The sequence below is a fragment of the Schistocerca cancellata genome, chromosome 1 (assembly GCF_023864275.1).
Source record: "Schistocerca cancellata isolate TAMUIC-IGC-003103 chromosome 1, iqSchCanc2.1, whole genome shotgun sequence".
Classification (NCBI taxonomy): Eukaryota; Metazoa; Arthropoda; class Insecta; order Orthoptera; family Acrididae; genus Schistocerca; species Schistocerca cancellata.
In genome coordinates this window covers 802,684,588-802,697,642 of record NC_064626.1, presented here as the reverse complement: position 1 = coordinate 802,697,642, position 13,055 = coordinate 802,684,588, and the positions used below count along the sequence as shown (strand labels likewise).

Sequence of the window (13,055 nt, the reverse complement as noted above, 5' to 3'; positions counted from 1 at the left end):
GCGAGTGTCTCCTCTCCTAATCTAATTCCCTCAGCATCACCTGATTTGATTCAACTAAATTCCATTACCCTTTTTTAAAATTTTGTTGATGATCATTTTATAATCTATTTTCAGGACACTGTCCATTCCATTCAACTGCTCTTCCAAGTTATTTTCTCCCCATTCCATTCAACTGCTCTTCAAAGTTATTTGCTCCCTCTGACAGAATTAATGTCATTGGCAAACCTCAGAAGTTTTAATTTCTTTTCTCTAAACCTTAATTCCGTTCTCATGTTTAGCCTTGCTTTCCTGGATAGCTTGCTCCCCCCCTCTCTCTCCCTCCCTCCCCCCCTCCCTCTCTCCCAGCCCCCCTCTCCCTCCCCCCCTCCCTCACTCCCTCTTCCTTCCTTTCCATGCCCTTTGACTCCTATAACTATAGTGTTGGTTCTGTACATGTTGTAGACAACCTCTGTTCCCTGTATTTTATCCCTGTTACCTTAAGAATTTCAGCGAGTGTATTCCAGTCAACATTATTGAAAGGCTTTTTAAATCTACCAATGCTGTTAAGTTAGGTTTGATTTTCTTCAGTCTATCTTCTAAAATAAGTCAAAAGATCATTATTGCATTGCACAATTTTAACTGATGATTTGGTAATATTCAAACCTGTCAGCATACATAAAACCATTACCTGTTTTGGAATCAGAATTTTTACATTCTTTGAAGTCTGTGGCATTTTGCTTGTATCATATGTCGTGCATAACTAGTGGATTAGTTTTGTCGTGGATAACTGTCCCAAGAATCTCAATAATTCTGAGGGAATATTGTTTATCCAGAGGCATTGTTTTGTTTTGAATCCTTCAGTGCCATGGAAAATACTTCTGGGGTATTGCATCTCCCATTTCATCTGCTTCTTGCACCCATTCCACAGTGCTGTCTTCCAGTTTGTTTTCTTTGTATAGCCCCTAAGTATATTTGTTCCACCGTTCAGCTTTTCCTTCATTACTTATTATTGACATCATATAACTACTTTTATTTCCTCCAAAAGTTTCTCTAATTTTGCTGCAGGCAGCATCTGTCTTTCCCATAGTCATGTATGCTTCTACAGCATTGCATTTTTCCTCTAGTCATTCCTGTTTGGCATTTTACAATTCCTGCCTATCTCATTTTTTAGATGGCTGTACTCTCTTTTGGTTCTTCAGTTTTATATTTTCTCCATTTGTCACATAAATTCCTTATATGGTGCACTATCCTAGGATTTCTACTGGACCATGTCTCTTCGCCTGTACATATGCATGAAGTATTGTCACTTTGCAGCAGACATTCATTGAAGGTGTAGCATGGCACATTTTCATTAGAACATTACCTTGAATATCCCAAATGTTGTGTGCTAATAGGGTGACAATCTAGAGTATTTTGATTGTGACTGTGATACAAACAATGTTTAATTTGACTGTGGGGAGAGAGATATCTAACCTTCCTGTAATATTGGTTATTTTCTTCTTCATGTTCAGCATGGGGTCACACAGAAAAATGAGAATTTTTGAAACAACCAACGAAAGAATTTTATTGACAGCAGCTGCACCACTACAAAGTGCCTTTTAAGAGACAGTAATCCAGTTTATCAGTGTTAAATTACATCCTGTAGATGTTGTTTCCCCATACATATGCATTCTTCCAGTCTGCTCTTGAGGTTCCTCATAAAGAGCTGCAGCTTCTTAGCTGGGATATTACAAATTTTATATTGAATTCTTTGTTTCAGTACATCCATTGTTCTTGCGTGAATCGTATAAACCTAACTCATAAGGTACCCCCACAAGAAAATGTCACAAATGGACATATCCTGTGATCTTGGGTGCCAGGGGATGTCTCTGAATCTGGAGAACAGTTCTCACAGAGCTGCCATTGATTGACTTGCAGTGTACGATGTTGCACCGTCCTATTGAAACCAGGTTTTGTGAAGTTATGGAATATTGTTTAATGCCAAGTGCAACTAAAGATTACAACATCTCAACATACTGATCTGAAGTGATGTCACTGTGATCTATTCCTCACTTTCGAAAAAGTAAGGTCTGATGACCCCGTGTGATGAAATTGCACACCATACTGTCAGTTTGCTGATGTGTAAAGGGTGTTCATGTACTTCATTATGATTATTAACTTCCCAGTAATGGTAGTTCTGCTTATTCACATAACATATGAGATGAAAAAAAGTCCTTTTTTTTTAATGGGAAAAGCATGCAGTTGACTGTTACACTAACCCATGATTACTAAATGGTGAGAGTATTTACAGCTCAAGGCTCCTGTTCCACAATGTTGCCAGATGAATATGGCTGCCACAAAGCATTTCAAAAGTTCCCATTTTTCTATGTCACCCCGAATAAATTTAAAATGTTTTCTGTGAGTTCATTTGAGATGCTTGATCCTAATATTCTGAAACTTACTGCCCACATTTTTTTTCTCAAAATTACACCTTAACAGCTCGTTATTTTTATCACACTTTGCAGTGAAAACAGTGTCTCATGGACGTATTTCTACAACAGTTTACATACAGACTGTAGCCAAAAAATCATTATAGTAAAGTAATACCACTTGTAGAACCTGGAAATGGAGTTCTACTATAATGTTTATCTTTATTGTGAGAAATGTTAGGGAATTTCATAAATTTTCACTGCTAAATTAATGTTCATATTCCCCTAACTTGCTTAAGGATAAGAAGCCTTATGTGTTACATCCACTTGAATGTTCTTCATACATGAAAAAGTACTAGTTAAAGCAAGTAATCATTAATTAAAAATTCTTTTGACCACCATAGTACTTTATTTGGTATACTCTTGATGCAGATGGTAGCCTATACACTTGCATTCCTCTGCCTGGAGAACTGACACAATCATCTCATTATAAGGGAACCTAACATTTAATCTGAAATTGGGCAGTCATACAGTACTGAACTTTTGACATACAAATTCTCACACGTGAAGAAAGACCACAGAAAATTCTCAGATGAACATTTTTGTAGCTACTATATCTTAATGCACATAAGATTGTGAAAAACATTCAACAGTAATGAATTCCTCAGGTGCTTCTCATGGTGCAAATTACACATACATAATAATTCATTTCACTTAGAGAACTAGGAGTGTAATCATAATGTAAAACAGTCTTTGTTTTGTTTTTAATGTTCTTAGCCATACTACTGATATATTAAAAATAACATAAAAATTCCTGTAATTCTCCACCAAGCAAAAAGTTACAAAAAAATGCAGTATTATGTTTTTCATTATAGCTGAGTATCAGTGATTCTATCTAAAAATTTTCCATCACCTTTGAGGTTTAGAATTTTTCCTGTTATTCATGCCGGTATTATTACCCCGACATGTACTGGTTGTAAGCAGTATTGTTAAGAGACATGTACTGATATTTGTTGCAAGGTCTGACTGGGAAGTTAGGTACATTTGAAAGAATTTATGTGTACATACACAGAATTCCTCTTTTTCCAGAGAGTACTCCTAAACTGAATTTGGATGATATTTATTACCACCGGGAGTGTGTGTGTTACTCATTGGAAAGGCGGAGAATTGATCTTATTACTATCTCATCATACCACAACATAAGCCTGGAACGTGAACCAAGACTCCGACATTTATTTCCAGAAATAAATGTTCCTCGTCCATTCAAGTTCCTAGAGAAAAAGGTAAACAGTGCCAAACACATGAATAAAGATGAACATGAATAATATTGTATATAGTAACTGCTGTTTTACCATTGACAATAATTTGAGTGGTTTATGATCCACAGTTTGTTTCTGGCAGTTACTGTGGACAGAGTAAAAAATGAGATAATATTTATCTTAGTGTAGTCTGAAACTGTAATTTTTTTCTTTATTAGCAGCTGACTTTTCAGTAAGCAGGGTATATTATAGGTTCCTGAATGTGCCCTACTCTTTATACAACAGTTGTGCCTTCTTGGGTGGCCATTTTAATTGATGAAGGGATACTGACTTACTAGTTGCTGGAAGTAACATTGAAAGTGGGATAAGAAAGATCGATGACAATAAATTGCATGTGTTCCCTGGATCATGTCAAAAGGCAATCAGATCATGGAATTTGGCTAGCTTTGTTTAGGAACAGGCATTTTGAACTTCATATTCGCAAACTGTGGGCTGATGAGTGTCAGCAGTTCACTATAACCCTAAGCTGCATGAGTACTTCAGCAGCTACCACTTAAATGGAAAGTTGTGTCACAGGAAACAGGAATCATGACTTTACCATCTATATTGTAAAGATGGTATCAATATTCGTTTATCATAAACTCAACTTAGAAGCATGCTGTATGCCAGTGGGGTGGATTGTTTCCAAGGCAAAACAGTCACTAGTGGGTAATCTCAGGAGTTCCTGATGTGAGCTATTTGTATTAGGCTTACCTAGATATTTTGGGCTCTGCCTGGGCAGCCTTTTGCATGATGGATATGGAACTTATATATCAAACCTTTAGTGAGCTGTTGGACAGTATTATTTACCTACCCTGTTAAAAGACCATGGTAGGTCTGGATGAGGCCCCATCAACACAACATTAAAGATTAGTAACAAAGCACATCTACTGTGTTGAATTATCTGAATAGTTATCATAATAATTTATGCAACTTTTGGCAATTTGCTGTATGTCCATTCCACATATGTATAGAGGAAAAAGTGGAGTAAAAATGTGAGGCCAAGATAGGAAATAATTCACAAAAAGTTGAAAATTGATTTATTTGTTATGCATTTGAAGTTTAGTACAGTCACACCATGCATTGTTTCTAACCAAATTGGTGCAAATTTCACAGATATAATAACTCACATATTTCACTTGTAGAACTATGACTGTAATCATATTGTAAAACAGTCTTTGTTTTGTTTTTAATCTTCTTAGCCATACTGCTGACATATTAAAAAAAACATAAAAATTCCTCTAATTCTCCACCAAGCAAAAAGTTACAAAATAATGCAGTATTATGTTTTTCATTATAGCTGAGTATCAGTGATTATATACACAAAAAAAAAATTCCATCACTTTTGAGGTTTAGAATTTTTCCTGTAATTCGTGCCAGTATTCTTACCCTGACGTGTACTGATTGTAAGCAGTATTATTAAGAGACACGTACTGATATTTGTTGCAAGGTCTAACTGGAAAGTTAAGTACATTGAAAGAATTAATGTGTACATACATAGAATTCCTCTTTTTTTCAGAGTGTACTCCTGAACTGAATTTGGATGATTTTTATTACCATCAGGAGTGTGTATGTTACTCATTGGAAAGGCAGAGAATTGATCCTATTACTATCTCATCATACCACAACATAAGCCTGGAACATGAACCAAGATTGTTTTTTCGATTAAACATATATAAATTGTAGTGATGATTCTTTCCAAAATAACAGTTAACCATTATTGAAATGGAGTTGCTGCTCATCTGATTGCCTGGAGCTTCTTACAACTGTTGAAATTCAGAAAATTTGATTTAGTCTGCTTGTAACAGCTTGTCCTGCTTTTTTAATGGATCACTGACAATATATTTTGTTCTTCAAAGTGATGTGAGTCCATTTCTGTTCTCTCTTCTGCTATACTCTGAAAGCTAGGTTATCAACATGTAGGAAAAGACAGATTGCTACTTACCGTAAAGAAGACAGATCAAGTTGCAGACAATTAAAAGACACACATAAAACTTTTGGCCACAGCCTTCATCAGTAAAAGAGAGACACTTACTGTTCACACACACAAGCAAGTGCACCTCATGCACACGCAACTACCAATTCTAGCATCTCAGGTCAGAATGCATCCATCATGTGGGACGCAAGCAGCAATCTGGAGGGGGTGGGGAAGGGGAAGGGATAGTAGTGTATGAGTGGGGAGAGAGACAGACACTGTCTGGTGTAATGTGCAGGGACTAGACTGCCAAAAGACACAGCATCAGGAGGTTTTGGGGCAGGGAGGCCCTGATGCTGCACCTGTTGCCAGTCTAGTCCATGCGCACTACACCAGACAGCATTCATCTTTCTGCCCACCTGTACACTGTTATCCCTTTCCCTTCCTCACCTCCTCCAGATTGCTGCGTGCATCCCCTGTGATAGTTGCATTCCGATCCGATATGCTGGAGATGGTTGTGTATGCATTAGGTGCGCTTGCTTGTGTGTATGAGTGATGTGGGTTTCTCTGTATATCTTTTGCTGTTGAAACCTGTGGCCTAAAGCTTTGTGTAAGTCTCCTTTAATTATGCCTGTCTGCAACTTGATGTGTCTTCTTTACCATAAGTACAATCTGTCTTTTCCTACATTGTTGATATTCGTACCTGGAGTTTCTGTTGTTTGAAAGCTAGGATATCTTTGTCTTTCATTGTAGCTCTGAAAGTTAGAAAGTTACTTTTAATGGAATATGACACACACAGGTTTCCCTGTCACTAATAAATTTATAACATAACACTGTTTTTTATATACGAGGGTGGTTTGAAAAGTTCTCGTAATGGAATAGAAAAAAAAGTACTTACATCACTGAAACTTTTTTTTTATTTTTCAATTTAATTTTCTTGTAGATTAATGCACTTGCTCCAGTGATGTTCCAGTGCCTTGATCCCTTCTCGAAAATGAGTTTCCTCCAGGCCTGCAAAATAGTTGTCAACTCCGGCTATCAAATTTTTGCTTGAAGTGAATCTTCGTCCACAAAGAAAAATTTTTAGTTTTGGGAAGAGATGAAAGTCTGATGTAGCCATATCAGGTGAATAAGGTGGCTGTGGCAACAATTCATACCTTAGTTCTTGTAATTTTGCCACGGTGACGGCAAGTGTGCGGGCACACATTGCTTCATGGAAGATGACTTTCTTCCTTGCTAATCCTGGCCTTTCTCCATGTATCTTTTGTTGCAGTTTGTCCAGGAGTTTAGCATAGTATTCTCCAGTAATTGTTTGCTCAGTGGGGAGATAATCTACAAACAGAATCCCCTTCACATCCCAGAACACTGATGCCAAGGCCTTTCCCACCGAAGGAATGGTCTTTGTTTTCTTTGGTGGTGGAGAATCAGCATGTTTCCACTGCTTTGACTGTTGTTTTGTCTCTGTGGTATAGTAGTGCATCCAAGTTTCATCTGTGGTCACAAACTCATGCAAAAAATTTTGTTTGTTTCTCCTAAAACAGGCCAAATATTGTTCCGATATGTCCACTCTGATGCGTTTTTGATCCAGCATCAAGAGTCATGGCACTCGTCTTACAGATAATTTTTTTCATTTCTGATTCTTCAGTTAAAATGTGATATACCCTTTCAGATGACATCTGGCAAGCATGAGCAACTTCATGCACTTTCAGCGATCCTTCATGACCATTTTGTGCACTTTTGCGATGATTTTGAGAGTAGTGACACATCTTAGCCACCTACCGCGCAGATCATCATCTAAGCTCTCCTGATCAAATTTAAATTCATTTTTCCTCTTGGCAACAGCTGAATATGTAGGAGCAGAGTCCCTAGTGTATTCTGGCAACTGGCATGAATGTCCTTTGCTTTCATACTTTTCTTTATAAAATACTTATTCACTGCTTGAATCTCGATTTTTTTTTTTTTTTTTTTTTTCCATCTTCACAAATCACTACGTGGGAACAGCAAAAAGAGCTATGTCACTGCCACAGCTTTCTTCCAAGAGCACTGATGTGGCACGTGTGTACAGGAAACAGTCCAATGAATATCACGTGAATGACTCATTGTGCTAGTGCTGACTTCTCGTGGTGAGTCTGAGAACTTTTCAAACCACACTCATGTTACACTTAATACATGCAAAGAACACCATTTAAATGTAATTTAACAGTCACAGTAAGTGTGCATACGGCCAGGCATCATCAAGAAATACAAAAGGTAACAAAAACATGGAGAAAAACAATAACAACAACAACTCAAAGGAAACACATTTAATAATGCTTACAAACTTTGAGTATCCATGGCTCTGACTTATCTGTGTTGGCTCTGATTCCTCATTTGGTATTTTCTCACTGAATTCGTTTGTCTGTCGCCGAGGTTCCTTGGTGCTGTCAGTGATGGGTACTTAAATGCAGTCTCTCTGCTAATTATGTTGTTAGCCATATCTATTTCAACTGCTTTCTTTAATGACAGCATCCCAGAATGCAGAGGCAGAGAAGATGCGGTGTCTGCATCTCATTTCACTGCTTTGTTTAATGATAGCATCTCAGTGTGCGGAGGCAGACAAGATTCAGTGTCTGCAACGCATTTCTCTAGTAGGTGCTCTGGACATCAGTGTCACCTGGGATAATGTTATGGCTCTGTCTGTTGGTGCCTGAATTTTTCTAGTGAACCAGCTTCTAAGTTTGTGCACAGCTAGCTGCAGTCACGCATGAAGATGATGATCAGCTACAGTCAAACTTGAAGGTGATGAGCAGCTGCCTCGTAGAAATATTGTGCAGTTTAGACAATGCCATCTGACACAATGCCCAAGAAACTTTCACACTATGAATTGGTTGTCTGCAGAAGAAAGAGGGATGAATTTGGAGGTGCTTGACATCTGCAAGGGGTGAGAAAGTAAGTCCCACTAATTGGTCAAATTTCAGGAGGAGGGCAAAAGACATTACACCATGAGCAACCCCCCCCCCTACCCCCATCCTACTCTTGTGTTGTTCCATAAATAATTTGATGCTTTACATCTTTCATTCTGTTAATATTTTTCATTCAGTGTGAATTTAATGTCTTGAATAGAGTGAAAACTCATTTATGTGTAACATTCACAAAAAAAGTGAAAAAATTTAATTTTTGAGTGCATATATTTCCTATAGTGTCAAGCCTATTTTTCTGGATCAAGCATTTTTGCAATACAAAATTTAATGCTGTAAAATTTGAAATGGAAGTAACATTTCTGTGGGTTATGAATGCCATTCTTTTCCCTTTTCATTATTTCTGCACATTTACCTTTCACTTAACAGTTGGCTGTAAAGAATTAAAATAAATTTTGCTAGGCACAACTATATTGTAAGAAGTTTGTACAAAAATTATTTCTGTGTGTTCATGTGTGTGTGTTGTGTGTGTGTGTGTGTGTGTGTGTGTGTGTGTGTCCCTTTTTATGTTGTCTTTTTTGTATATTTATTCAACTCTAATTTTTAGACAATATTTATTCTATAATGTAGTGGACACACATGTCTGAAATGAAATGTGCCATATTTGACCAAGTCGCCAAATACAACAGGTGGAATGCTGTTTCATGTTTGGCAAATGTATACTTTTACTTGGCTAACACAGCCCAGAATTGGTTCAAGAAAAATGAAGAGATAGGTGAAGAGATAAATGAAGGGATAAATTCCAGGTCAAACCAAAGAAAATGTTTGGCAACAATCAGCAGCATTATGGAAGAACAATTTCAGAACATTAACTGAAGAACATTGGCAACATTATAGGGAAATGACAAAGATCTACAGGGTATTAAAAAAAGCATGTAGTTACGTGTCTATAAGAGATGCTGGAAGTGGTGGCCATGGGCATCCACGCATCGCTGACTTTGTGTGATGATGTTTACAACAACACACAATTCTGCAGAAGAGATGTTGTTAATTTATCTAGTGATGCTTTGTTTAAGATCATTTATTCTATTGTGTGAGGATTGTCACCACACACTTTGCTTTTTAGTGTGCACTGTAAATAAAACTCAAACAATGTTACCTCCCTTTTGCGTTTTCGTGTTATGCATCAATGGGAAGAGGAGTGGCTGACAGTCGGTGAAAATAAGCTGCGTCTGGTCAATGTCACCACGCGGCCATGGCGTACGACTTACCAGTCATGCAGGCGGGATGAGGTTCTCCTCACTCGCCTCCGCATTGGGCACAGTCCCTTAACGCATGGTTTTTTACTCCAGCGGGAGGACCCCCCAATCTGCAATCTGCGTCCAGATTACTGTCCGCCACATTTTACTTGACTGTCTTTTATTCTCTGACCAGAGGGCGGTGGTTTCCTTGCCACCGGATTTGCCCTCTATTTTGCAAGACGATGCAACGACTGTGGTTAAGGTCATACGGTTTTGTGTCCTGTGCAATTTGTTGCCTCGGATTTTAGGGAGAGGATTTTAATGTGCTGCTGGGTGACTGGCTCACCCAGGTTTTAGTTAAGAGGTCCGCCAGTCACGATTACCTACTTGTTTCACTTCGATTTCTGTTCTCTTTTCCTTGTGTTTCCTTTCCTTTTTTAGTGCGTTTCTTCTCCTCTTGTTTTGCTTCTGTATGTGAGGATTTGGAACTGCGTCAGGTCTGTGTCTTCTAGCTGTTCTCTTTGTTCGATGTCTGTCTTCGTCCCTTCACCGCATGTGTTCCTGTTTCTATGTGTTTGGGCGCTGATGACCACGCTGTTTAGCGCCCGAAAACCTCAAACCACATGCATGCACACACACGCACGCACGCACGCACACACACACACACACACACACACACACACACACTCAAACAATGTTAAGTCCAGGGGCCTTAGGGACCACAGGTCTCTACTAACAAGTCTGTCTTCAGGGAACACATTGGTGATGTGGGTCGTAAGTGTAAGTGGGTGCTCCATCTTGTTGAAATAGTGCATACGGCTCCTCTGCATGCTATTACACTGTGCAATTTTTTTGTTCACTGCTCCTGGTCAGATATTGTGAGAGGGCCATAAGATCCTATCGCATCAGACAAATAAGCAATAAATAAATAAATAAATAAATATACTGTGTAGTAAGAAATGCACCAAGAATCACTCATCAAGAAATATGAAAACTATTTTGCCATTCACTATGAAACTTATGTGTTGTAGCCTACATTAATTCTAGATTTTCATTTCTTTAAAACCAATGCAGCATTATATAACCAGATAAGAAAATGAATAGTGAATTGAATAAAAATGAACAGGATGTAAACAGGACCAGTAACCAGTGAACTAGTTTCCTGAGATGTATGAATTTGCTCTTCTCCAAAAGATGTATGATTAAAGTGAAATACCTTTGGTCTTGAGAAAAAAAATTAATAACCTCATTTTCAAAGAAGGCTGCTGCAGACAGGTTTGAGTATTACTGAACCATCAGTTTTCTTAGGTTCATCTTCTAAGATGAGTGACATCTTGAGCTTCTACATTTCTGCATAACCCAAACTGATCTTCCTGGAGATTGGATTCTACCATTTTGTCCATTATTTTGTAAATAATTCATGTCTGTGTTTAGCAATCGTGAGTTATTACACTTTTGGTTCAGTAACATTCACGCCTATCTGCACCTGCTTTTTTTGGAACTAAAATTATTATTTTTTTCTCAAACCTAAGGGTATTTCAACTTTCTCATGTATCTTATTGAGACTAGTTGACTGGTGTCTATTTCTGTTTGGATCCTTTTCGTTTTCACTCATTTACCATTCCTTTTTTTATCTAGTTGTATCACACTGTATTGGTTTCAAAGAAATGAAAATCTAGAAGTACTCTATGCTATAACATATTAGTTTCATAGTGAATGGCAAAATAGTTTTCACATGTCTTGACAAAATTGCTCTGGGTACACTTCTTACATGCCAGTGTAGTTATGGCTTATATTATTTATTTATTTATTTATTCTCCGTGGGCAAATACAAGGATTTGTTGTGGATAGTTTACATATTGTTCATTTCCCCTTATAACATTGTGGGAAACAATTATATACAATAGGCCTACAGATAAAAAATTATGTTGCTTTTTTTGGTACTATTTATACAAATGAAAGTTTTCTACTCCTCAGGAATTCCTCAATACTATAAAAACACTTACTGCTGAGGAACTCCTTCAAGGCAATTTCAAAGCAGCTTCCACTTAAGCTTTTTAATATTTTTGGAAGTTTGTTATAAAATTAAACTGAATTTATCTGCGCCAAGAAGTTGAATTCAAACTCGACTTATGAAGACCAGTTTTTCCTAGGGAGACAACACGTACACTTGAAGGAAGCTTCATGTCCCCATCAAGATAGTGCACAGTAATAGCAATAAAATGTCGGTTTTTTGGGAAGTCCATCTGTCAGCCATTAAACAACTGCTATTGTTGATTTCAATTTCATTAACAAGTTACTACACAAATGACTATAGTGGTACTGTAGAAGCTGGTTATAAGTGTTTTCCTGTTTAAAAGTTGTAATTGGGACACATCCGAAATTCCTTATCTTCCACAATGCTTAAGGGATGCTATTTTTTTTTACAGATCATTTTATGTAACTGAAGATCAATTTTTTCACCTTAGAAATTGATAAGAGCTGAATAACATTGGTCAAATTGGTCAAAGAGAATTGTGCTACTACTGTTGAATTGGGCACAAAGATGGCAGATGTAGCTGTCCTGAACATCAAATTGCCCAATAATAATGAATAAATATCACAAACACATTCAGTGATTTTGCATTAGGCAGCTGAAGAAAGCAGAGGCTGAAAGAGCAGCGGTCATGTTGTATTGCTAGTAAGATTCAGTTGAAGTTGTGTGAACTTGTTTCTGTAGGTTGTGATGAATGAGACAGAAACTTAGATTGAATACCCATCACCTCCAGTGACATCATGGGATGTTTCCTTTTTTAAATTGCTTATGGGACTTCCTTCCAGGAATGTTGATGATGCCCTAGCAGTACTTGCATTCCCATCGATCCATGTCTCTTTTTCACTGTAATGGTACCACAATATACTGCCAGAAGATGAAAGACTTGTCATCTTGATATTGTTCAAACTTTATTATCAATTTTCTTTCACAAGTATCATGAACATTTGTGAAAAGTATTTATGTACACATTGTATGCTGTTGCAAATGAAGATAGATATGTACAACTGCAAATAACCAAAATAGTTGGAATCTGAATAGAGGAGAACAGAGTTAACCAGATGAATGACAAAAAATTCAGAATATCAATGTATCATTTAATTTTTGGTGACATGCAGAAATAACATCCTTTTTGTAAACCGTTTAATATTACAAGTAGAAAAATGATTAAAAACTATCCAAAAACTGGTAGTTAAATCAAGCATTTCTAAAGAAAAAATGTATGAATTAAAAATATTGCTTCATTGTAGATATCGGTTTTACAGTTGATCAAAACAGTGAAGAG

The 13,055-nt window shown here is 37.3% G+C and overlaps 1 protein-coding gene across 1 annotated transcript in view; it reads left to right on the top strand.

Moving 5' to 3' along the window:
• The window catches only part of LOC126187923 (cytosolic carboxypeptidase-like protein 5), a 164,263-nt gene that overhangs the window by 71,079 nt on the left and 80,129 nt on the right, over positions 1–13,055 (top strand). Inside the window, exon 6 of the mRNA XM_049929288.1 lies at positions 3,477–3,670. Coding sequence (XP_049785245.1) covers positions 3,477–3,670 — 194 coding nt within the window. The remainder of the gene's footprint in view (positions 1–3,476; positions 3,671–13,055) is intronic.